This window comes from Hemitrygon akajei, chromosome 3, assembly GCF_048418815.1.
Source record: "Hemitrygon akajei chromosome 3, sHemAka1.3, whole genome shotgun sequence".
NCBI lineage: Eukaryota > Metazoa > Chordata > Chondrichthyes > Myliobatiformes > Dasyatidae > Hemitrygon > Hemitrygon akajei.
In genome coordinates, this window is record NC_133126.1 from 79,470,473 (window position 1) to 79,495,603 (window position 25,131).

General features: G+C 39.2%; 1 protein-coding gene across 3 annotated transcripts in view; it reads left to right on the forward strand.

Annotated features, from left to right (window-relative positions):
• The window catches only part of LOC140725142 (spectrin beta chain, non-erythrocytic 1-like), a 332,123-nt gene that overhangs the window by 201,344 nt on the left and 105,648 nt on the right, over positions 1–25,131 (forward strand). For all 3 annotated transcript variants that reach the window (XM_073040207.1, XM_073040210.1, XM_073040208.1), the window contains 6 exons: positions 1,917–2,067; positions 3,448–4,318; positions 11,974–12,111; positions 17,478–18,234; positions 19,785–19,987; positions 20,097–20,187. In XM_073040207.1, coding sequence (XP_072896308.1) covers positions 1,917–2,067; positions 3,448–4,318; positions 11,974–12,111; positions 17,478–18,234; positions 19,785–19,987; positions 20,097–20,187 — 2,211 coding nt within the window. The remainder of the gene's footprint in view (positions 1–1,916; positions 2,068–3,447; positions 4,319–11,973; positions 12,112–17,477; positions 18,235–19,784; positions 19,988–20,096; positions 20,188–25,131) is intronic.

Here is a 25,131-nt window from a genome sequence, read left to right on the forward strand (position 1 = left end):
TGTTCAAGGACACTCTCCATACTGAAGTCAAAAGGTTCCCACGTGCTTGAACAGAACATTAATCATACCATTGCCTAAGAGGAGCACTTGCAATCTGCTGTGATGAAGTGCCTTGAGAAGTTTATCATAGCTACAGTTAATTCCTGCCCAAGCAAGCACGTGCACCCACTGCAATTTGCTTAGCACCACATTAGGTCTACAGTGGATGCAATCTAACTGGCTGTCCTCTTGGCCAAGGATCACCTGGACACTGTCTTTGTCATGCTGCTGTTCATTAATTACAGCTCAGGATTCAGCACCATCATATCCCCAGTACTAACCGACAAGCTTCAAAACCCAGGCCTCTGCAGTTCAATCCTTGATCTGTCCATCAAGGGACTATAGTCGGAGCAGATCAGAAACAACATCTCCGCCTCACTGACAATCAACACAGACGCACCTCAAGGGCGCTTGCTTAACTCGCGACTCTACTCTCTCTGCCCTCGTGATTGAGCGGCTCAGCACGGCTCAAACGCCATCTATAAATTCACCGATGTCACAACTGTTGTTGGCATAATATCCGGTAGTTAAAAGGCGGTGTCGAGGAGTGGGATTGAGTTTGGTTGCAACCTCGCACTCAAAGCCAGTAGATTAAGGGATTGATTGTGGACTTCAGGAGGGGGAGGTCAGTGGTGTAGCATACACACAACAGTCCTCATTGAGTGGTCAGCAGTGGAAAAGGTGAGCACCTTCAATTTCCAGGTTGTCAGCATCCCGGATGCAATTACAGAGGGCTATATTTCATTCAGAGTTTGAGGAGATTTGGTATGTCACCAGAAGCTAGCACGTTTCTAAAGATGGACCATAGAGAGCATACTGTCTAGTTGCAACACCCTCTGGTTTGGAGGCTACCAATGCACAGGATCGGAAAAGTTGCAGAGGATTATAAACTCAGCCAGCTCCATCATTGCAGCCACCAAAGAGATCTTCAATAGATGATGCCTGAAGAAGGTGACAGTCATTATGAAGGACATTCATCACCCAGGACATGCCCTCTTTTAATGATTGCCATCAGGGGGGAGGTACCAGAGCCTGAAGGCACACACTCAATGTTTTCTGAATGGCTTCTTTCCCACCACCATCAGATTTTTGAATGGCTCACAAACCCATGAAGACTACCTCACTAGTTTGTTCTCTTTTTGCACTTTTTTTTGTGTTTCCTGTTATAAGTTATAGTAATTTTGTTACGTATTGCCACAAAACAGCACACTTCATGACAGCAATATTAATTCTGATTCTGACACTTGTCTTATTTAAAACATTTGTGAACCATTTCAATTTAGCAGCCTATTTTTGGAAGAATCAGAATCTAAATATGAGGATGAGATAAATAAATGAATCGAGCCACATTGTTCAATCAGCAAATGTGACAGGGAAGCAGATAAATTAAACTAACTAAAGTATTGCTCAGCAATATTTGTAGCACGTCAGAACAATAGTATGTAAAAATAATTAGCTACTCAGAAGTCTGAAGATCTTTGTAAATATAGGTTAGTTAAATAATACATTTTGGGGTGCCACAGTAGCGTAGTGGTTAGAGCGATGGTATTATAGCTTGGGGGTTTGAAATTCAGAGTTTAATTCTGTCTTCCTCTGTAAGGAGTTCGTATATCCTGTGGGTTTCCTCTGGATGCCTTGGTTTCCTCCCACACTCCAAAGGCATACCGGTTAGCAGATTAACTGGTCATTGTAAGTAGTCCCGTGATGAAGCTAGCATTAAATCAGGCGTTGCAGTGTTGTTGGCAGTGCGGTCAAAGGACTTGAAGGCTCTATTCCATGCTGCTTTTAGAAACAATGAAAATTCTGATATTAAAAAATATTGTACCCATTGTAATGGCAAGTTGTTTTAGAAAGCTAATGAATATTTCTTCTTCCAGATACGACTTTTATCAGAGGATTGTGGTAAACATTTGATGGGTGTAGAGGACTTGCTCCAGAAACATGCACTGCAGGAAGCTGACATTGTGGTTCAAGCAGATAGAATGAAAATCATCAACGCAGGAGCACTCAAGTTTACTGAAGGAGAAGGTGAATTTTAATTTCCTGTACTGTCCACCCCTCCTCTGCATCACCTTGCACATACTGTTTAGCCTTATTGTAATCAGCCTGAACGGATTAAAAAAAAACTTCTCAAGTAATTGACACAAGCGTTGATTTTATACTTACATGACTTTGCCTGTTGTGTGTGTCTCTTTGCGTATGTGTGAATAACATGACGTGTCCGAAACTCAGGTCTTAACAGATACTCTCTGCCAGGCTTTTTCATGGCTAAATATTACTGGGGGAACAAATGGAATAATTTAGCCATACTTCAAAGTCTCTTTGGGGGTAAAAAATACAACATTCCCATTGATTGCTGTGAATCTCTTACACATGACCACGTAAAGTGGAGAAGGAATAATTGAGGTGGCCGTGAGAAGCTTTTGGGGAGCACAAAAAGGCCGTGTTCCTCCTGCAGACTATGACACAAACTGCCCGTTCCGCTGTCCTGTCAGGCCCCGTCTGACCCATCCGTGGAACAGCTGGCAGTTTCCACATTGCAACATCAGCCACCTCAGAGCTCACAAAATCAGAGCAGTCTGCATGGAATATTCTGAATGGTTAATGCAATGCTGCAACTCCTGTGTTGAAGTAGATGTAATGGAGGTCCTGAAATTGATGTCAGTTTCACAGAATGACCATAGAGAACACCGTATGTTTATGACCATCCTTTTGGCAGAATCCAGTCCATTATGTAGAGAGACTCTGACAACACTGTTGTTGGAGGAACTCAGCAGGTCAGGCAGCATCTATGGAAAAGAGTATGAAGGGTCTCACCCTGAAGTGTCGACTGTTCACTCTTTTCTGTAGATGCTGCCTGACCTACTGATTTCCTCCAGCATCTTGTGTGTGTTGCTTTGGATTTCCAGCATCTACAGATTTTCTCATGTTTCTCTCTATTGATATGTGCCGGCTGGTGGCATAGTGGCATCAGTGCTGGACTTTGGGGCGGAAGGTCCTGAGTTCGATTCCAGCCGGTTCCCATCCGTGTTGGGTTGAGCAACTCGACCTCGTAAAAAAGTAATTGCCTGCTACAAAAACATCAGCAGCAAAAAAGTTGATGGCCTATGCTCTCTCGTGAGTTGAAAGGCAATTTCTCTCTCTTTCTTCTCTCTCTCTCTCTCTCTCTCTCTATACTGACATGCTTATTACTGAAACATGGCCTGTGCATTAAGTACAGCTATTGCATTATTTAGTACCTTTCCACTGTGTTATAACATTATATTACGATATTATCTCATTTGGTGATTACAGTTTAGAGGAGGTTGTATCTACCTAAATGTATTTCTCAGATCTGACCAAATTAAGATAATGCCAGTGCATTTTCAACAATAAAGCCACTGATTACCGAAGATTTTCTTTTTCTAGGTTACACACCCTGTGATCCCAATATAATCAAGGATCGTGTCAATCATCTGGAACTGTGCTATGAGGAGCTTTGTACATTGGCAGCCGAAAGGAAAGCCCGCCTTGAGCAATCGCGCCGTTTTTGGACATTCTTCTGGGAGATGGCTGAAACTGAGAGCTGGATTCGAGAAAGAGAGCAGATCTTCTCATCACAAGATTATGGGAAAGATATTACCAGCATTATGATTCTGCAAAACAAACATAAAACACTGGAAGATGAATTAGCTGGTCTCAGGACTCAACTGCAGCAAACAATTAAACTGGGCAATGATATGATTACAGAGAACCACTTTGCTTCACCTAAGATCAAGAAACGCATTGAGGAAGTTCTTGCGATGTGGACGGACTTGGAGGAATTGGCGGCTTTCCGCAGGCAAAATCTTCTGCATGCTCAAAGCTTCTTCCAGTATCAAGTGGATGCAGATGATCTCAAAACCTGGTTACAGGACACTTACCGTATTATGTCTTCAGATGATGTCGGCCATGACGAATTTTCAACACAGACATTGGTGAAGAAACAAAGAGACCTTACAGATGAAATCATGAAGTATGCGACAGCAATTGATGGTCTAAATAAACAGCTTCAGAGCCTCCCAGACGAATTCAGAAAATTACCAGAGATAGTGGACCGACAGAGGGAGATAAAGGAGCTCTATACAGACCTGGTGGCCCTTTCAGATCTACGGAGGCAGCAGCTCCAGGATGCTCTCGCTCTCTATGTGATGTTTCGTGAAGCTGATGCATGTGATTTGTGGATGACTGAGAAAGAGAAGTGGCTGGAGGGAATCGAGATTCCAAATAAAATAGAGGATTTGGAAGTGGTACAACACAGGTACAAGCTGATTATTTATCTTGTACTTTCAGTAAGACTGTTCAGATCAAATATATCAGTCTCACAGTCTCTCTTTCAATCTTTTTATTAATATTTAGAATATTATGAATGAGATACAATTCAAATAATGGTAAGGGATTACAAATATATAGACTCCCATTATACATAAAGTATTACATAAACAATGAATAGAGCATAAGTAAGTTTCCCAAAACATAAACCGTATAGTATATATATGAACAAGGTAAGTTTAGATATTTCATAATATATAGTGTAAAAAAGAGAAAAAAAAATCTATCTAAGGAAGTTAGCTAATCTACTAATCTAGTATCAAGAAAAAGAAAAAAAAACAAAGAAGAAAAAAAAATAAAAAAAACTTTTAAAAAGAGAAAAAAAAAGGGCTGTTCATAGTATCTCACGAGTATACATAAACATCAATGACGTCAACTCCGATCCTCTCAACATACATACGATTAAAGCTGAAAAAAAAACCAATAAGCCCGGCACAGGGCCATTACATCATATGAAAATATTGAATAAATGGTCTCCATATCTTTTCAAATTTAATAGAAGTATCAAATACAGCACTTCTAATTTTTTCTAAATTTAGACATAACATAGTTTGAGAAAGCCAATGAAATACCGTGGGAGGATTAATTTCCTTCCAATTCAACAAAATAGATCTTCTAGCCATCAAAGTGAGAAAAGCAATCATTCGACAGGCGGAAGGAGATAAGTGAAGTAAGTCCATCATCGGTAAACCAAAAATTGCGGTAATAGGATGGGGTTGTAAATCAGTGTTCAATACCGCCGAAATAATATCAAAAATATCTTTCTGATATTTTCTCAAAAGTGGACATGACCAAAACATATGAGTTAAAGAAGCGATTTCTAAATGACATCTGTCACAAATAGGGTTTATATGAGAATAAAAATGAGCTAATTTATCCTTGGACATATGGGCCCTATGTACAACCTTAAATTGTAATAATGAATGTTTGGCACATATAGATGATGTATTAACTAATTTAAGAATTCTATCCCAATTCTCAATAGGAATAATAAGATTAAGTTCTCTTTCCCAATCATTTTTGGTCTTATCAAAGGGCACTGAACGTATCTTCATAATTATATTATAAAGTTTTGATATAAGCCCTTTTTGAAAAGGGTTTAGTTCAAACAAACTTTCCAAAGTATCTGAAGACAGAGAATTTGGGAACGAAGGAAGTACCGTACTTAAAAAATGCCTAACCTGTAAGTATCTTAAAAAATGAGATCTAGGCAAATTATATTTATTAGCTAGTTGCTCAAAGGACATAAAACAGTTGTCCAAAAATAAGTCGGAAAATCTTAATAATCCCTTAGTTTTCCAAGCCAAAAAAGCATGATCTATAATTGAGGGATGGAAAAAACAATTAGATATAATAGGACTATTTAACATGAATTGAGTCAACCCGAAAAATTTCCGAAATTGAAACCATATACGTAAGGTATATTTAACTATCGGGTTGTCAATTCGCTTCGGCAATTTAGAAAGAGCAAAAGGGAGAGATGTCCCTAAGATAGAACCCAGAGCATAAGCAGAAACCGATTTGGTTTCCAAACTCACCCAATGAGGGCCAAAAGGACCATCCCATTCTTTCAACCAACATATCAAATATCTAATATTAACTGCCCAATAATAAAATCTGAAATTGGGTAATGCCAACCCACCATCCTTCTTTGTCTTCTGTAAGTATATTTTACCTAACCTGGGATTTTTATTCTGCCATATATATGAAGAAATTTTTGAATCAACATTAGTAAAAAAGGATTTCGGAATAAAAATTGGTACCGCTTGAAAAACATATAAAAATTTAGGTAAAATAACCATCTTAATAGCAGTAATCCTACCTATCAGAGATAAAGATAATGGTGACCACTTAGTAAACAAACCTTTAATCTGATCAATTAAGGGTAAAAAATTAAACCAAAATAATTCTTTATGGTTTTTGGTAATTTTAATCCCTAAATAAGTAAAAGAATCGTTAGCTAATTTAAAAGGTAAAATACCATAATTTGGGACCTGTTTATTCAGAGGAAACAATTCACTCTTATTAAGATTTAACTTATACCCAGAAAACTCACTAAATTGAGCCAACAATGATAAGACTGCTGGAATAGATTTCTCAGGATTAGAGATGAATAATAATAAATCGTCTGCATATAAAGATACCTTATGAATATCTGTTCCACGATTAATACCCAAAATATCATGTGATTCTCTGATGGCAATTGCCAAAGGTTCTAAGGCGATGTTAAAAAGTAATGGACTAAGAGGACAACCTTGTCTAGTGCCCCGAAATAAACGAAAAAATGGAGATCTTTGATTATTAGTAAACACCGAGGCTACTGGAGTTTGATATATCAGTTTAATCCAAGAAATGAAGGTCGGACTAAAATTAAACTTCTCCAACACATAAAATAAGTAGGGCCATTCAACTCTATCAAATGCTTTTTCCGCATCTAATGATATAACACATTCTGAAGTATTATGTGAAGGAGTATAAACAATATTCAATAATCTCCTAACATTGAAAAAAGAATAGCGATTTTTAATAAAACCGGTTTGATCTTCCGAAATAATTTGGGGTAATACCTTCTCCAACCTAGAAGCCAGCAACTTGGAAAAAATCTTAGAATCCACATTCAATAAAGATATTGGTCTGTAGGATGCACAATCAATAGGGTCTTTATCTTTCTTCAGTATTAAAGAAATGGAAGCTCTATAAAAAGATTGTGGCAACTTCCCCAATCTAATTGCTTCTTCAAACACCTTGCATAGCCAAGGAGATAGAGTATCAGAAAAACATTTTAAAAATTCTACTGTAAACCCATCTGGACCTGGTGCTTTCCCAGAGTTCATTGAGGAAATAACCCCTTTAATTTCCACATCTGTAAACGGAGTATCTATTACTGAAATATCATCAGATGATAGTTTTGGAAAATTCAATTTCCCGAGAAAATCACACATGGTATTATGATCCTGAGGGAATTCAGATTTATACAGGGAGGTATAAAAGTCTTGAAAAGACTTATTTATGTCATCATGGTTAACTGTCAAATCCCCATTCTGCTGTCGAACCTTAGTAATCTGGCGTTTAACTGAAACATTCTTCAGCTGACTAGCTAACAGTTTTCCTGATTTATCACTATGTATATAGAAATCAGATTTGGTTTTCATTAATTGATTTTCTATCGGAGATGTAAGGAATAAACTATGTTCCATTTGAAGTTCAACCCTTTGTTTATAAAGTTCCATGCTAGGAGTAGTCGAATATTTCCTGTCAATCTCTTAAATTTTATCAACCAGTAAAAGAGTTTCCTTCTTAGTGCGTTTTCTCAGACCAGCAGAATACGAGATAATCTGTCCACGTATATACGCTTTTAAAGTGTCCCAAAGTGTTCCGCATGTGATATCCTCCGTGGAATTAGTTGAAAAGAAGAAATCAATCTGTTCCTTCATAAATTTAATAAAGTCCGGTTCTTGCAATAAGGTAGAGTCAAATCGCCATTGTCTAGCATTTAAAGCTGTATCCGTAAAATTAATAGAAAGTTTTAATGGAGCATGGTCAGAAATAGCTATAATATCATAATTACAACCAATTACCGATGGAATAAAACAAGAGTCAATAAAAAAAATAATCAATTCTCGAATAGGAGTGATAAACATGTGAGAAAAAAGAAAACTCTTTGTCATTAGGATGACGAAATCTCCAAATATCAAAAACTCCATTATCAGTCAAAAAGGAGTTAATACAAGTGGCCGACTTATTGGGTAGAGTCTGAATAGTTGTAGATTTGTCCATCAAAGGAATTAAACAACAATTAAAGTCACCACCCATTATTAATTTATATTCATTTAAATTAGGTAAAGAAGTAAATAAGGACTTAAAAAAGTCAGGACAATCCACATTTGGGGCATAAACATTAACCACAGCAACCTTTTTATTACCGAGTAAACCCGTAATTAACAAAAATCTACCATTCGGATCCGAAAGAATATCGTGTTGAACAAATGTAATAGAGGAGTCAATAAAAATTGAAACTCCCTTAACTTTGGCATTCGAATTCGAATGATATTGTTGACCCCGCCAAGACCTAAAAAAGCGATATTTGTCCTCCTTCCTCACATGAGTTTCTTGTACAAAAATAATATGAGCATTAAGTCTTTGGAATACTTTGAAAATCTTCTTTCGTTTAATCGGATGGTTTAATCCATTAGTATTCCAAGACACAAAGTTAATGGTTTGAACCATGTTTCCAAAGTCATCCCTTTGGTATATAAAGGGTTAACCATGTTATAAACTCATGCATCCGGAAGAGGGACAAAAATAAAGAGCGGACCCAGAAGTGACGACATCATAGACATATTTGTAGTTCATGAACAGCCCAAGTAAAAAAACTAAAACAAATTGATAAGAAAAAAATTAAAAAGGAGAACAGACCAACCCCCACCCCCATATGAAAAGGAAAAAAAGCCAAAATATGGCTAGAAAAAAGAAAAAATGAAACTAACTCTAACCCCATATCAGCGGCAGACCACTCCGTGTTTAACGGATATATATAAAAAACCACCCGAACTTTAAGAATTATGATCACAGTACTAAAAACTACGCTTCTTAATATGCTGAGTTGTAAAGAAAAAGGGAATAAAATCATTAAAAGTTTATAAATCGGGTTATAACCCAAACAAATCAAGAAGTATTTAAACTATGATAAGCGATGCATTATAGGAAGAAGACGAAAAAAGAAGCAATAACGCCATCTTAAACTAAACCAATACTTTACAAAAAACCATTATCTTGATATTAAACAAAAAATTCACTTCGAAAGGTTAAAAATATACCTTCAAGGGAACAAAAATAGTAGACAAAAATATAGTATAGTAGTTAAAGTGTATAAGACAGAGCGATTAATATAACGAAAACACACTTTAACTTAAATATGAAGTATAGGATAAACCTACACCAATAACCAGAGACTAACCCTGGTTTAAAAAATCAAAAACCATCTTTCACGATCAGAATCACTCATTTACTGGAGAGTAGTAACTGTATCAGTAGGGAAGTTCTCTTCCAAATACTTTTTCGCTTCAAAGGTAGACAAAAATACTTTACGCGGAGCATTCGGGGGGGAGATCCTGAGCTTCACCGGGTATAAGAGCGCAGGTTTTAGATTTTTCTCATAACATTCAGACATCAGAGGTTTAAAAAGCAGCCTTTTTCTCATGATTTCTGGGCTAAAATCCTGGACCAAGCGAAAACAATAATCACGAAATTTAATCATCCCAGCCCTTCGAGCTTCACGAATGAGTTGTTCTTTATCGTGTACGTAATGAAATCGGACGATTACCACCGGGGGCTTATCTGAAACCGTCGGTGATCGACTCCAAATTCTATGTGCTCGGTCAAGTAGCGGAGGGTTTACTGGAAAAACCGACGGAAACGCATCTTTTAGAAATTGAGCAAAGTATTTCGAAGGATCGCCTTGTTCTATGCCGTCTGGGAGACCAAGTATGCGTAGGTTCTGTCTTCTGGACCGATTCTCCAAATCGACACTCTTGGCTTTAAGTGTCTCCACCAATTTAATAGTCGAAATTAGATCCTGTTGCAATTTTTCAATTGTCGAATCTCGTTTCCGCGCTTCCTCTTGCAGCAATGAGATAAGCGCTTGCTGCTGGTTAATTACTGAATCCGTCTTAACCATATAATCTTGAAAAACCTTTATGTCTCGTTGAAAAGCCTGACGTTGTTCCTCAAATTTTTTATCCAAAAGCTCCATAAGCAGTTCATAAGTTAACTCAGTGCGTTGAGGTTGAGCTGGCTTCTTTCCATTACCGTTCGGGTTTCGCCCCGGTTCTCGTCCTTTGGATCTAAGAGCCATTTCTGTTTGCATATCTTCCAAAATTCACGATAAAATCTTAACAATAAGCCCGAGAAAGTAGCAAAAGTCTTTTGGTGTAGGTAACAATAAGTTGAATAAGGGTGATCAAAGGTTAAAATAAGTAAAGATTATGGAGCGGATCTGAAACAGTACTCACTCCATGAGCGTCTCCCGCTGACTCCCAGTCTCACAGTCATTTAAATGACACATTTTAAAGTCCTGAATATTTGCCAAGTGCAGATAAAGCAACACATGGGCTCTTCAGAAAGCATTTCTGTGTCAGTAACATCATCTCTGGAATATGAATGGTTAAGAAGGGAACAAAAAGAGATTTTCAAAATTATGACGTGGAAGGATAAATAGTGAAACATTATTTCCACTTATTGGAATATTTTGCCTCAAAATGCTTTTATAGAGAAGCAATTTAAAATGAAACTGGATAAACATTTGGAAAGAATGCATTTGAAAGGCTGCAAGGATAAAGTAGATTTAACCGCAGAGCTTCTATTGAAAAAGCACAATATGGGTATTTTAGGCTAACTCACCTGATGGGGAACCAGCACGTTTTCCTCTCCACTCAATATGACTCCCCATTTACTTGAATTGGAACAAAATCAACTAGGACTTAAGGATGGCGTTATACCCGGTTTCATCCATTTTCTCATGGGTGCATTGGGTTCAGTTGCTCTATATGAAGGCAAATTCTTTTAAAATTTAAGTTTTAGAGATCCTACATCCTTACACCGATACCAAAAGAGGTGTGTAAGGCATTCCTTCTCTCCGCTAGCCGGCAGGTCATTCTCAGGCAAGCTGTAGCACCTGCTTAGTCCCCCCCCCCCCACAAAACAACCCCATCAGGGTGACATGAAACCATAGCAACAGGTGGTGGATGGTCCCATGAGCAGCAGGTGTGTACCTTTGGCAGGCAGACAATATCTGAAGAGTATAGATAATGGCTGAGGTCACCTGTCTTGTGAGGACGCTGCCAAGAAGAAGGCAATGGCAAAGCACTACTGCAGAAACATTTGCCAAGATCAATCATGGTCATTGACCATGATCGCCCACATCATACAACACGGCTCATAATGATGGCGATGATGATGACCTCCTTAAATATTTGTTGATTGGGTATAAATTATTCCATGTTGAATATAGATTTAACTAAAGTTGTTCTGCTGCCTACATGCAGTGCAAGTTATGTAAGCCTCCGGGGTACTTAGGGATTTCAATTGTTCCAGGAGCTTTAACAATTATCACATAGACAGTCAGTGGTCTGAAAGATTATCAAAGGAGGATATTACAGCTATATGGCACTCAGTCACTTTTACAGGTTGACCATTATGAAGGGTAGTTTACTACTGACAGATGACATAGTAAGCTGCTTTCACAACACACTTAAAATGATGGAGGAACTCAGCAAGTCAGGAAGCATCTATGAAGGGGAATATACAATTTATTCCCCTCCATCGATGCTGCCTGACTTGCTGAGTTCCTCCAGTATTTTGTGTGTGTTGTTCAAGATTTCCAGCATCTGCAGTATCTCTTATGTTTATGATGAACTGCTTTCACAGCAAGTTAATTCAGTGTTATTCAACATCTCCGTGGCATAATATAATTGATAAAACACTAATGGTATTGTATTATGCATTTCCATGAAAGTGCACTTTTGTTTGTTGTGATTTTAAAAGGATGCTGTAATCTATATTAACGCTGTTCCATACTGCTTTTAGATTTGAAACACTGGGACAAGAAATGAACAATCTGGAGTCTCGGATCAATGAAGTAAATAAGGCAGCAAACCATCTGATAGAGAGTGGTCATCCCAGCACTCAGGAAGTTAAAACATGTCAGGATCATGTGAACCAAAGGTACCTCTTTAATTTCTTTTCAGTTGCAGAAGATAGGCTCTGAAGTATTTTTTTGACCTGAGAAAGAATGTTCCAAGCCTCAAAAAATAAGTGGAAAGATTATTTATCCTATTTAACTCTACTTGAGAGATGCGCACAGATTATTTCTCCTTCCGCATTTGGTGCCTAACTTCTTCTTTTCAATGGATCTTTCCCTTTATCTTTTGTATTCTTCAGCAAGCATGAATTCATCACATTTATTGAATAGCTGTACATTTTTTTCACAGGATATTTACCTTGTCACAGTAGGCAGATGGTTATCTAAGTATATAAGCAAAATCCTGTGGTTGCTGGAAATTTGAGATAAAACAGAAAGTTCTACAAGTTCTCAGCAGAATAGGTAACATTTATGGAAAGACCATTGGACAATGATTGGGAAGGGTAGAAGCACCAGGACTTAGAACATAGAACAGTGTTACCTAGTCCAGGTCCTTCAGCCCGTGATGTTGTGCTGAATTTTTAACCTACTCCAAAATCAATCTCGCCCTTCCCTCCTTTATAAAGCTCTATTTTCTATCATCCATGTGCCTGTCCAAAATTCTCTTAAATATCCCTTATATTTCTGGCCTCTACAACTTCCCCGGAAGTGTTTTCCAGGCACCTACCAGTCTCTGTCTAAAATAAAACTCCCTTTGACACCCAATCCAATTTTCCTCTAATCACTTTAAAATTATGCCCTCTCACATTTGCCAATGCCGCCAAGGGGGAAAAAATCATTGGCTCTCCATCCTATCTATGCCTCTTATCAAGTCACCTCTCATCCTCCTCTCCAAAGAGAAAGCCCTAGCTCACTGAACCTATCTTCATAAGACATGCCCGCTATACTAGGCAGCATTCTGGTAAGACTCTATACCTTTTTAGAGATTCACATCCTTCCCATAATGAGGTGACCAAATGGAACACAATGCTCCAAATGTGGTCTAACCAGAATTTGATGCAGCTGCAACGTTACCTCACAGCTCTTGAACTCAAACTCCTGACCAACAAAGAACAACGTGCCATATGTCACCTTAACCACTCAATCAACTGAGGGATCTATGGACATGAACCATAAGAGCTTTCTGATCCTCCACCCTGTTAGGAATCCTGTCATTAATCCTGTATTCTACCTTCAAGTTTGATCTCCCAAAGTGAAACACTCCACACATTTTCAAATTGAATTCCATCTGCCACTTCTCAGCCCAGCTCTGCACCCTATCCACATCCCTTTATAGCCTACAACAAACTTCTGAACTATCCACAACACCGCTAAGTCAGATATTGTATGATTTGATTTGTGGAGGGAAGAGGCCGAGGAATGACAGATATTCAGGGAGTGGATACATCTGGTAGGAGGTGGAAGGCCAGTACTTGAGATTGGATGGAGGTCAATATTTCAATATTTTCTTTGCCCTGTAGGCTTCTCATGATAGTACCATGATGGGAAGACCTTGTGCTCTGGGAACTGCCCAAAGTTAGGCACTTCTTGGGCAACGTGGTCCAAGTTCCCCTCCAGTGCTCCATAAAGAGAGTGAATGGGGAAACTACCTCATTTCAGAAATGACATCAGTGGCACAAGGTGATTAAAGCCAGTAAAAGTTGTTTGAATTTTCAGAGTAACCATCAGAAATGGTCATTAGCAAGTACCGGTATGACACTGCTGAAAAAGGTGGCATTATGCAGTGGAACTCGAAGGGAAATTTGACTTAACAAACCTGTGACACACAGCTTTGGAATAGCCATTCTATCTTGGATCTTCCTGTAAGGGAAGGAGTGCCTAGAGTCCATCATTGACAGGATTGGTTGTATTGGCAATGGAGAGAGTCCTGCATGGGAAACTCAGTAGAGACACTGTTGCTGGAAATGCCGTGGTGGCTTAGTCTTGAGCAATGAGATGGTCAGTGGAGATTGCTGATTCACAACTGATGTTTGATCTCGGGGATCTCCACATAGTTGCTGTTTTTGACTCGTGAACTGTGTGAGAAATTCGCTTATTTTCACCCTGATCCAGATAAAGGTTCCCAACCCAAAACATTGATTGTACATTAAACACCACAAATTTTGCCTGAACTACTGAGTTCCTCTGTGATTTATTTTAGACGATAAGATCATAAGATTTACAAGCAGGATTAGGCTATTTGGCCCATCGAATCTGATCCACCATTTCATCATGACCGTTCCATTTTCTCTCTCAGCCCCATTCTCCTCCCTTCTCCTCATATCCTTTCATACTCCGACTAATCCAACCTCTGCCTTAAATATGCCCAATGACTTGGCCTCAACAGCTGCCTGTGGCAGTGAATTCCACAGATTCACCACTCACTGGCAGAAGAAATTCTTTCTCATCCCCATTCTAAAATGACATCCCTCTACACTGAGGGTATGTCCTCTGGTCTTAGACTCCCTACCATCAGAAAGATTCGCTTCACACTCACTCTATCAAGGTCTTTCAACATTCATTAGTTTTCAATGAGGCCACTCTTCGTAGCTCCTTATTTTCATCTTGTAGCTTTCTTTTAACTCTTTATTTGGGGAGGTCGGTGAACCCCCATGCCCAAGGTTGTACAAGTAAAGGGATTTAATTTGGGGATTGCCAGCATCACTATAATGCTCGGCTGTATCTGGAAGCAGTTGACTGCCAGCATTTGCCTAAGTATGGAGGTGTGAGTTGGCACTAATTTGGGCCAAGTATAAGGCTTTTATTTAGATTTTATAAACTACATAGATTTACAATAAGAAACAATCTGCAGATGCTGGAAATCAAGGTAACACACACAAAATGCTAAAGGTACTCAGCAGGCCAGGCAGTCTCTGTGGAAAAGAGAAAACAGTTGATGATTCAGGCCGACACCTTTCTTCAGGATTGGAAAAAAGAGATGAGAAGTCAGGGTAAGGAGATGAGGGGAGAGGATGGAAGAAGTACAAGCTAGTAGGTACTAGGTGAAACTAGGAGAAGGGGAGTGGTGAAGTAAAGAGCTGGGAAGTCGATTGGTGAAAAAGATAAAGTGCTGGAGAAGGGGGAATCTGATTGGAAAGGACTGAAGGCCATGGGAAAAAGGGAAGATTTTCAACATTTTTAATAACTTGATTCTTCTGAGGTTGAAACTCATCTGCCACCACTTTTCTAACTTACAGTTCCTTATGGATATAAATCAAACGTCTCTCTAAATTCAAAACCTTTCTCAATATATATTATAGCAGCTTCCTGGTTGATCTGATTCAACTTTGTTTTTGTTTTGAGCTCAATTTTAAAAACGATGCAAGGAAGAGTGAGAGATTATTATGTGCACAGTACATATCCCCCAGAAGAACTTGATGCAGGCAGAGCATAATGTCAATTGCATGAAGCTGGCTGGGCTATATGAAGTTGGTGTGCTGCCTGCAACAAAATAATTGTTGCACGTTAACTCTGCTTCATTTTTCTTGCTGGCATTCAGAGCTTTGAATAACGTGAACACTTATTCACTGATAATGGTTGGTCCCAATATGTTTAGGCATTGCAGCTTCACACTGCAGCCAAGTGCAAAAAAAAAGGCATTTGATTGTAGGGCTAGAGATTTTCCAGTTTACTACCTGACTGGAGATATTCTGATTTCAATATCAAAGCGTCTGACATGAACATAGTACAGTGCAGATCATTTGGCCCAAGATGTTATGCTGGCCCTTTAACCTACTCCAAGATCGACTTAGCCCCTCCCTCCCTCCAATTCTCTTTGAGTCTCTTAAGCACTCCTAATGTATCTGCCTCTACCACCACCCTTCAATACTTGCCACTCTCTGTACGTATAAAAAACCTACTTCTGACTCCCCCTATATTTTCCTGCAATCACCTTAAAGTTATCCCCTCTCACACTATCCATTGCTGCCCTGGCTAAGCGGTGTTGGCTGTCCACTCCGTTGATGACTCTTATCATCTACAATCCTCTTATCGTCTATCCTCCTTCACTCTAAAGGGAAAAGCCCAGTTTACTGATCCTAAGCTCATAAGACATGCTGACTAATCCAGGCATCATCCCGGTAAATCTCCTCTACACCCTCCCTAGAGCTTCCACATCCTTCCTATAATGAGAACAGAACACAATATTCCAAGTGTGGTCAAGTTTTATAGTGCTGCATCTCAACCCCCTCTGAATGAAGGCCAACCTTCTTAACCACTCTATCAACGTGGAATAGTAGTGGTTACTGTTGGCATAATTAACACAATTGCGTCATTCACCCGCTTATTTCCCAGTGACCTCTATCCTAGGCTCATCAGTTCCTCCAGCTTTCCTGCCACTGACCTACATTAGGGGGTACATTATAGTAGCCAACTAACCTACCACCATGTGTTTGGGATGAGGGAGGAGAATGGAGAACCTAGGGCAAACCCATGTTTCACAGGGAGAATTTGCAAACTCCATACAGTACCCAAAGAGAGGATTCAACCCAGGATACCAGAGCAGCAGCAGTTTAACACTATGCCTTCAATTGCCCTGTTGACATAGGTGAGATTTGAACTCATTTCTACACATCAGGAAATTGTAAAATTCTGTGTAAATATACTATCTCTTGGTTAATATTCCAATTCAAAACTCAAATCTCATTAAGCCTCTTGTACTGGAAATTCATATGCTCATAAAATATGCATTAAATACCCTGCTCTACAAAGTATGCCTCTTTGTCCAAATGTGGTTGGTTTGCAATCTTTGTGCACATACCTTGAGTGAAAGAGTATGCATGTTTGAAATGCAAATCACATTCATTATCATATTAGATTGTGTAAAGCACAAGTTAGTTTCATGCGTTTTAAATCACAGTTGAAATCAACCAGTGCCATTGATGTAACTGACCACCAAATTCAACCACAAGTGAAAGTCATTGAGCCGCTTCTCCGGCACATGACCAAGCACAAGTTCACAACTGAATCTCAGGATTCATCAAACAGACCCTGCCGTCTTGGGAAATGGATCAAAATGGTCCTCAGCACCAGGGGGGCTGCAATTCTTGTCTCCTTATTAAGTACTTCCAGTGATCCAAACTCCACAACCCTCTGCAGAAGAGAATTCTAGAGATTTATCACCTTCCATGAGAAGCAATTCCTATGAATACCTCAATTTTAAATGAGTGATCTTTTTCAGATCTCACTAATGGAAACTATCTCAACATTTACCATGTCATGGGACCTTGTATGTTTCATAAACTCTGAATAATACAGGTCTAACATATTTGGCTGTTTATGATAGGGCACCCCTCTAATCACAGGGACCGACCTGGTGAATCTCTTATGGTCTCCTTCAGTACTAATAGATTCTCTGACATGAAGGAGCTGCATGCATCTTTTATAAGATTCTTGTTAATATTCTTTACAGATGGATGATATTCCAGAAGTTATTTGGAATGAAGAAGAGCAATGTGAACTCTGCATTAAGCCTTCAGAATTATTATCTTGAGTGTGATGAGACAAAAGTTTGGATCTGTGAGAAAAACAAGCTCATTGAATCAACTCTGGATCTGGGAACTGACTTGGCTAGTGTTATGACTATTCAAAGGAAATTGAGTGGGATTGAGAGGGACTTGGCTGCCATTGATTCCAGACTCCCAGAATTGCAGAAAGTAGCTCATACATTGGCAGATGAATATCCCAATCATGCTCCTGAAATCCTGAAAAGGCTTAAGGAAATCAATGATGTTTGGGATGAGTTGAAACACACTGTTCAAGGTCATGAGGAATCACTTGGCGAGGCAAGCAAATTGCAGAAATTTCTGCAAGACTTAGATGACTTTCAGCTGTGGTTATCCAAAACACAAAAAGCTATTGCTTCTCAGGAAGAGCCAAACTCCTTACCTGAAGCAGAAATGCTCCTCAGGCAACACAATGCCATTAAAAATGAAGTAGAGCGCTATGAGGAAGATTACCAAAGGATCAGAGATAGTGGAAATATCATAACTCGGGAAGAAACAGACCCACAGTTTGAAATATTAGAACAACGATTGAAGGGATTGGAGACTGGTTGGAAAGAGCTTCAACAGATGTGGGAAAACAGAAAAGATCTTCTCTCTCAGTCTCATGGATATCAGCAGTTCCTCAGGGACAGCAAACAAGCAGACACCATTCTCACCAATCAGGTATTTTATTATCATAATTTGTAATACACCTATAGACTTAACATTAATGCAAATATTAAACGTGGTGGAAATCACCTGTAAAAAAAAAAATAATAGTACAAGTGGTTATGACACAAAACAAAATTAGGAAGTTTCATTCTGCTTAGTTTTTGTCTCAAGCTGAGAATACTACCACACTTGTACAAATAGGGTATTTGTAAAGTGACCATCTCTGCTAAGGTTTTAGTGTATATATACACAGTGTCTACTTTATAGGTTAGAACTCAACACAGTCTGGTCCACCACTGCTGTAGCCCATCCACTTCAAGGTTCAACGTGTTGTGCATTCAGAGATACTCTTCTGCACACTACTGTTGTAATGCATGGTTAATTGAGTTACTGTCACCTTCCTGTCAGCTTGAACCAGTCTGGATCTAACCTCCCTGATTAACAAGACATTTTCATTCACAGAACTACCACTCACAGATTTTTTTGTTTGTTTTTTGCATCATTCTCTTAAAACTCTAAAGACTATTGCATGGAAAAATCCCAGGAGATCAGCAGTTTCTGAGAAACTAAAACCACCCTGTGTGATGCCAACAATCATTTCACAGTCAAAGTCACTTGGATCATATTTCTTCCCCATTCTGATGTTTGGTCTGAACAACAACTGAACCTCTTGACCATGTCTGCACACTTTTATGCATTGAGTTGCTGCCACATGATTGGCTGATTAGATATTTGCAATAATGAGCAGGTATACCTAATAAAGTGGGCACTGACTGTATTTTATTACTTTTCTATCAGAGCAAACTTTGGGAATGCATTGATAATATATTCTGCTTCTAATTACAAAATATCCTTCCAGGATATTGCATTCTATAAGTTATTCCATGGTAAGTTTAACTGAAAAAACACTAGAATCATAAGGTTTTGGACCTTAACCTGGGAATCTATCTGAAATCCTTTATTCATTGATTTAGTTATTTAAATATTTCAACCATTTTGATTTTATTCCATTCTGCAACGTAGGTTTTAGCCTCAGAGCTAAAAGTGAATACAGTCCTAAGTAGCGGCAAATGAAAATAATTTTATGACATTCATTGCATAATCCGATAATGTTTTTGATTATATACCATTGACTAAACAGCAATTATTTTAAAGAAACTGTTTATACATATGAAATCTGAGAATGCTAATATTCAGAATAAATGATTACATAATGTAGCAGTACACAATGCAAGTGGTGTTAGAGTTGTAAGCATTTAAGTAGAGAAAATCACCACAATAATAATTAATATATATGTCCAGCCCCATGATCTAGATTTTGAGGGATGTCATTGACCAGTTTCCTGCAGCAGTTATGTGCTTTTTATCAGTTGGTTAGAGTGTGACAATGGCAAGACCTGAAGTTAGATAGCTTACTAGTTTCATAATTGTGCATAATACACTGTGACTTGGGAAAGAAATTGAAAATGAAGGAAGGAGAAAGCTTATGAGTGTGAAACGATGATAGCTATTCCTAAAGGTTTCAAGAAGTATTTTTGAGTAAACTATAATATTTCCAATAGGAGTACAGCTTAATGCATGTTGAAATGCCAAAAACCTTGGAGGCAGCTGAAGATGCTTTAAAAAAGCAAGAGGGTTTTATGACAAGCATGGATGCCAATGAAGACAAAATCATTGGGACAATTGATGAAGGAGAAAAGCTCATTAAAGATGGAAATACTTTTAAAGACAAGGTGGTTGACAAGGTCAAATCAATCAATGAAAGGTAAGTAAACTTTTAGAAAACAGGTGAATTTGTTAAAGCAATAGCTGAGATTCAATAACAAGATGCATTTTGGTATCCTGTTTCTAATATGATACCATCGTTGCTCTAGGTACAAAAATAATAAGAAGCAAGCTGAAGAGGTGACTGCACATCTTAAAGATAACCGAGATCTTCAGCATTTCCTACAGAACTGCCAAGAGGTTTGTGATTAGAACAAATTATGCCTGTAACTTTTCATCACAATTCGTACAGTTTAATTCAAGCACTTTTAGATTTCAAAAGGAGTGAGTCAGGAGATTCTGTGCATCACACATCACTAGGAGACATTGGAGTGTGTGTAGCTAGAGAGAGATTTCAAAAGGGGGCAGTCGGGTCAACTAGGAGACTTTGGAGTGTGCATAATTCTATTGGTAAACTCCAATAAAAAGAAATGAGGTTTATATGGAATGGCCATCGTGTGAGTGAGCCAGTTTTAGAGTGGGGAGTTCAGGCTGTGGCTCCTAGAAGCTTCAGCAAAGAGAGGTGGAGACTGCAGGTAGATCTTTTTCATTTAATTTTTCATTAAATGAAAAATTAATTTAATTAATTATCTTTTTCCATTTAATTTTTCTTTCTTTCTTTCTTGCACGGTTAGAGCAGTGGGGATGCCCGGCTGAAAGGTGGAGCGCTCCTCTTGCAGGATGTGGGAAGGCAGGGAGACCTTCAGTGTCCTTGGTGACGGCATCTGCAAGAAGTGCATCCAGCTGCAGCTCCTTACATGCCGTGATAAAGAACTGGAGTTTGAGCTGGATGAACTGTGGATCATTAGGGAGGCTGAGAGGCTGATTGACAGGATATATAGAGAGGTAGTTACACTCAAGGTGCAGGACACAGGGTGTCTGTCAGGAAGGGGAAAAGGGGATTGGCAGCCAGTGCTTCGTACTCCTGTGTCTGATCCCCTCAATAACAGGTGTACCACTTTGGATACTGCTGGAGGGGATGACCCAGCAGGTCTCTGGCACTGAGTTTGGCTCTATAGCTGAGAAATGAAGGGGGAAGAAGAGGAGAGCTGTAGTGATAGGTGATTCAATGGTTAGGGGAACAGACTGGAGGTTCTGTGGAGGACAACAAGCTTCCCAGATAGTACGTTGTCTGCTGGTGCCAGAGTCAGGGACATCATAAATCAAGTCCACATTCTTTTTTTAGTATGCAGGTGGGTATCCCGAGGTCGTGGTCTATGTTGGTACCAATGACATGGGTGGAAAGGATGACGAGGTCCTGCAAAGTGGCTTCAGGGACTTAGGTGCTAAGTTGCAGGACTGTGATCTCAGGATTTCTACCTGTGCCATGTGCAGATGTGGCCAGAAATAGGAAGATAATACAGTTTAACACATGGCTAAGCAGATGGTGCAGGAGGGAGGGCTTCAGAGTTTTGGATTTTTGGGCTCTCTTCCAGGGAAGGTAGGACCTGTGCAAGCAGGATGGTTTGCACCTAAACTGGAGGGGAAGTAATATCCTTGTGGGAAGGTTTGCTAGCACCGTACGGGGGTAGGTGGGTTTTAACTAGAGTTGCATGGGGTTGGGAACAAGAGTCAGAGCAGATAATAAAGTGTTTATAGGGAAAGATGTTGTTAAGCCTGTGTACAAAATCAGGAAGCAAAAGATTGAGCATGGTGAGAAGAATGTTCTAAGTTGTGTATACTTCAATGCAAAGAGAATTGTAGGAAAGGCAAATGAGCTTAGGACATGGATCAGCACATGAAATTATGACACTATATCCATTGGTGAGATTTGGTTGCAGGAGGGGCAGGACTGGCAGCTCACTGTTCTGGGATTCCATTGTTTTAGTGTGATATAGCAGGAGGGATTAAAGGGGGAGGGGTAGCATTATTAGAGAAAATGTTACAGCAATGCTCAGACAGGACAAACTTGAGATCTTGTTTAGTGAGGCTATATGGGTGGAACTCTGAATAAGAAAGGGATGACCACGTTAATGGGATTATGTTATAGACTACCCAATAGTCAGCAGATTTAGTGGAGCAAATTTGTATAGAGATTGCAGACTTCTGCAAAGAAAACATAATGTTGTGATAGTAGGTGATTTTAAACTTAGCATATATTGATTGGGACTCCCGTACCATGAAATGGCTGGATGGGAGAGCTTGTCAAATGTGTTCAGGAAAGTTTCCTTAATCAATGCATGGAAGTCCCAACTAGAGAGAGTGTGATACTAGACCTCCTATGGGAATGAGACAGGCTGGTGACAGAACTTTGTTTAGGGAAACACTTACATCTAGTAATCATAATGCTGTTAGTTTCAATATAATTATGGACAAGGGTAGGTCTGGTATTTGGGTTGAAATTCTAAATGGGAAAAAGGACAATTTTGATGCTATTGAAAGGATCTGGTGAGTATGGATTGGGGCAGGTTGTTTTCAGGCAAAGGTGTACTCGGTAAGTGGGAGGCCTTCAGAAGTGAAATTTTGAGAATACAAAATATGTATGTTCCTGTCAGAATTAAAAGGCAAGGAAACTTCTTCACTCAGAGGGTCAAGGGAGTGTGGAATGAGCTGCCAGCACAAGTGTGCATATGTGATCTCAATTTCAATGTTTAAGAGAAGTCTGAATAGGTACATAGATGGTAGGGGTATGGAGGACAATGGTCCCAGTGCAGGCTGATAGGAGTAGGCAGTTTAAATGGTTTCAACATGGACAGGATGGGCCGGGTTCTATGCTGAACTTCTCTGTGACTCTAACAAGCTTAGAAAACCTTGGTTTTAAAGAGATAGACCCTGGTTAAGAAGGAGCCATAGCAGGTACAGGCAGGAAGGAACAAATGAGGTACTTGAGAATAAGAATACTTATGAAGGAAATGAGGAGGGCTGAAAGAAGGCATGAGGCTGCTCTAGCAGACAAGGTGAAGGAGAATCCCAAGGCTTCTACAGATGTACTAAGAACAAAAGGATCTCAAAAAACAAAATTGGTCATCCTTGAACATTAGCATGGAGCCTAAAGAGATAGGAGATTTCTTAATTGGATTTTTTGCATCTGTATTTACCTGGGAGATGGACACAGTCTATAGAAGTGAGGCAAAATAGCAACAGTGAGGTCACGGTGTGTACTTTGGAATCAGTGATTGCAATTCTATCAACTTCAAGATAGTCATAGAAAAAGTTATGACTGGTCTTCAATTTAAAGTCCGAAATTGGTATCAGACAGGAGCTTTTCATTATTGATTGTGAGAGGCTGTTTGCACAGAAGGGATGTCTGGCAAGTGGGAGGCCTTTAAAAATGAGATAAGAAGAGTTTAGAGGCGGCATTTTCCTGTGTTCTCGTAACTTCATTAGATGCAAGTAAGGTACTGGAAGGCTGGAGGATGGCTACTGTTGTGAATTTATTTAAGAAAGGCAGCAAGGATAAAGCATAGGCCTCTGAACCTCATGTCAGTGGTGGGGCAGTTATTGAAAGGGATTCTAAGTGACAGGATTTATTTGCATTTGGAAACACAAGCATGGATAACCAACATGGCTTTGTGCATAGGAAATAATATCTCACAAACTTAATTGAATTTTTTGAGGAGGTGGCTAAGAGAATTAAGAAAGACAGGCTAATTGCAAGGTTGCTAAGGTCCCATGTGATTGTCTGCTCCAGAAGATCGTTAAGAGATTAGCTTTGTTTGTCACGTGTACATTAAAACATTGAAACACATTGAAATGCATCTTTTTTGCATCAATGACCAACACAGTCCAAGGGTTGTGCTGGGGACAGCCCACAACTGACACAATGCTTCTAGCACTGACGTAGCATGGCGACAATTCACTGATCCTAATTATGCACATCTTTGGAAGGTGGGAAGGAACCGGGCACCCATGGAAAGGAAGTATAAACTCCTTACGGACAGTGGTGGGAATTAATCACTGGTGTTGTAAAGTGATACACTAACTGCAAAGCTACCATGCCACCCTGAACAGATCAGAATCAGATTCAGGTTTATTATCACCGGCATGTGATGTGAAATTTGTTTACCTGGCAGCAACAGTTCAATGAAATACATAATCTAGCAGAGAGAAAAAAAATAAAATAAAACATGATAATAAATAAACAAGTAAATCAATTAGGTATATTGAATAGATATTTTTTAAATATGCAAAAACAGAAATACCATATATTAAAAAGTGAGGTAGTGTCCAAAGCTTCAATGTCCATTTAGGAATCGGATGGCGGAGGGGAAGAAGCTGTTCTTGAAACACTGAGTGTGTGCCTTCAGGCTTCTGTATCTCCTACCAGATGGTAACAGTGAGAAAAGGGCATGCTCTGGGTGCTGGAAGTCCTTAATAATGGACGCTGCCTTTCTGAGGCACCGCTCCCTAAAGATATCCTGGGTACTTTGTAGGATAGTGCCCAAGATAGAGCTGACTAGATTTACAACCTTCTGCAGCTTCTTTCAGTCCTGTGCAGTAGCCCTCTCCATACCAGACAGTGATGCAGCCTGTCAGAATGCTCTCCACAGTACAACTATAGAAATTTTTGAGTCCATTTGTTGACATGCCAAATCTCTTCAAACTCCTAATAAAGTATAGCCACTGTCTTGCCTTCTTTATGACTACATAAATATGTTGGGACCAGGTTAGATCCTCAGAGATCTTGACACCCAGGAACCTGAAGCTGCTCACTCTCTCCCAGAGCGAGCTTTTTGGTACAAAATTTGCTTGGTGGAAGAAAGTAGAAGGTGATGGGGGCGGGGGGTTGTTATTCATATTACAGGCCTATGACCAATTGTGTGCTGTAGGGATTGGTGCTGTGTTTTTGTTATATGTCTATACAGTGGATTCAGTGGATACAGTGGATGTCGAGTACCAGTATATTTTGGCCCAATTAAATTGCTGCCCAATTAGCCAATGTTTCATGGACATTGTTAAAAAGGTATAAAAAAGATAAACTAGCAATTAACTGAGTAACAAATTATGTATTTAAATGAAATACAGACAAATCAGAATACTATCAATCTACTACAGTACTATAAATCTGTGTATTAGTTCCTATTCGTTATCAATAGAGTAATTCATCCTGTATACGCTGTTGTGTTCTTTTGATTGACTTGTATACAAACAAAATCAGCACAGTCACCTAGTGCAGAAAATAGACTGTACTCATTGCCTTCCTGT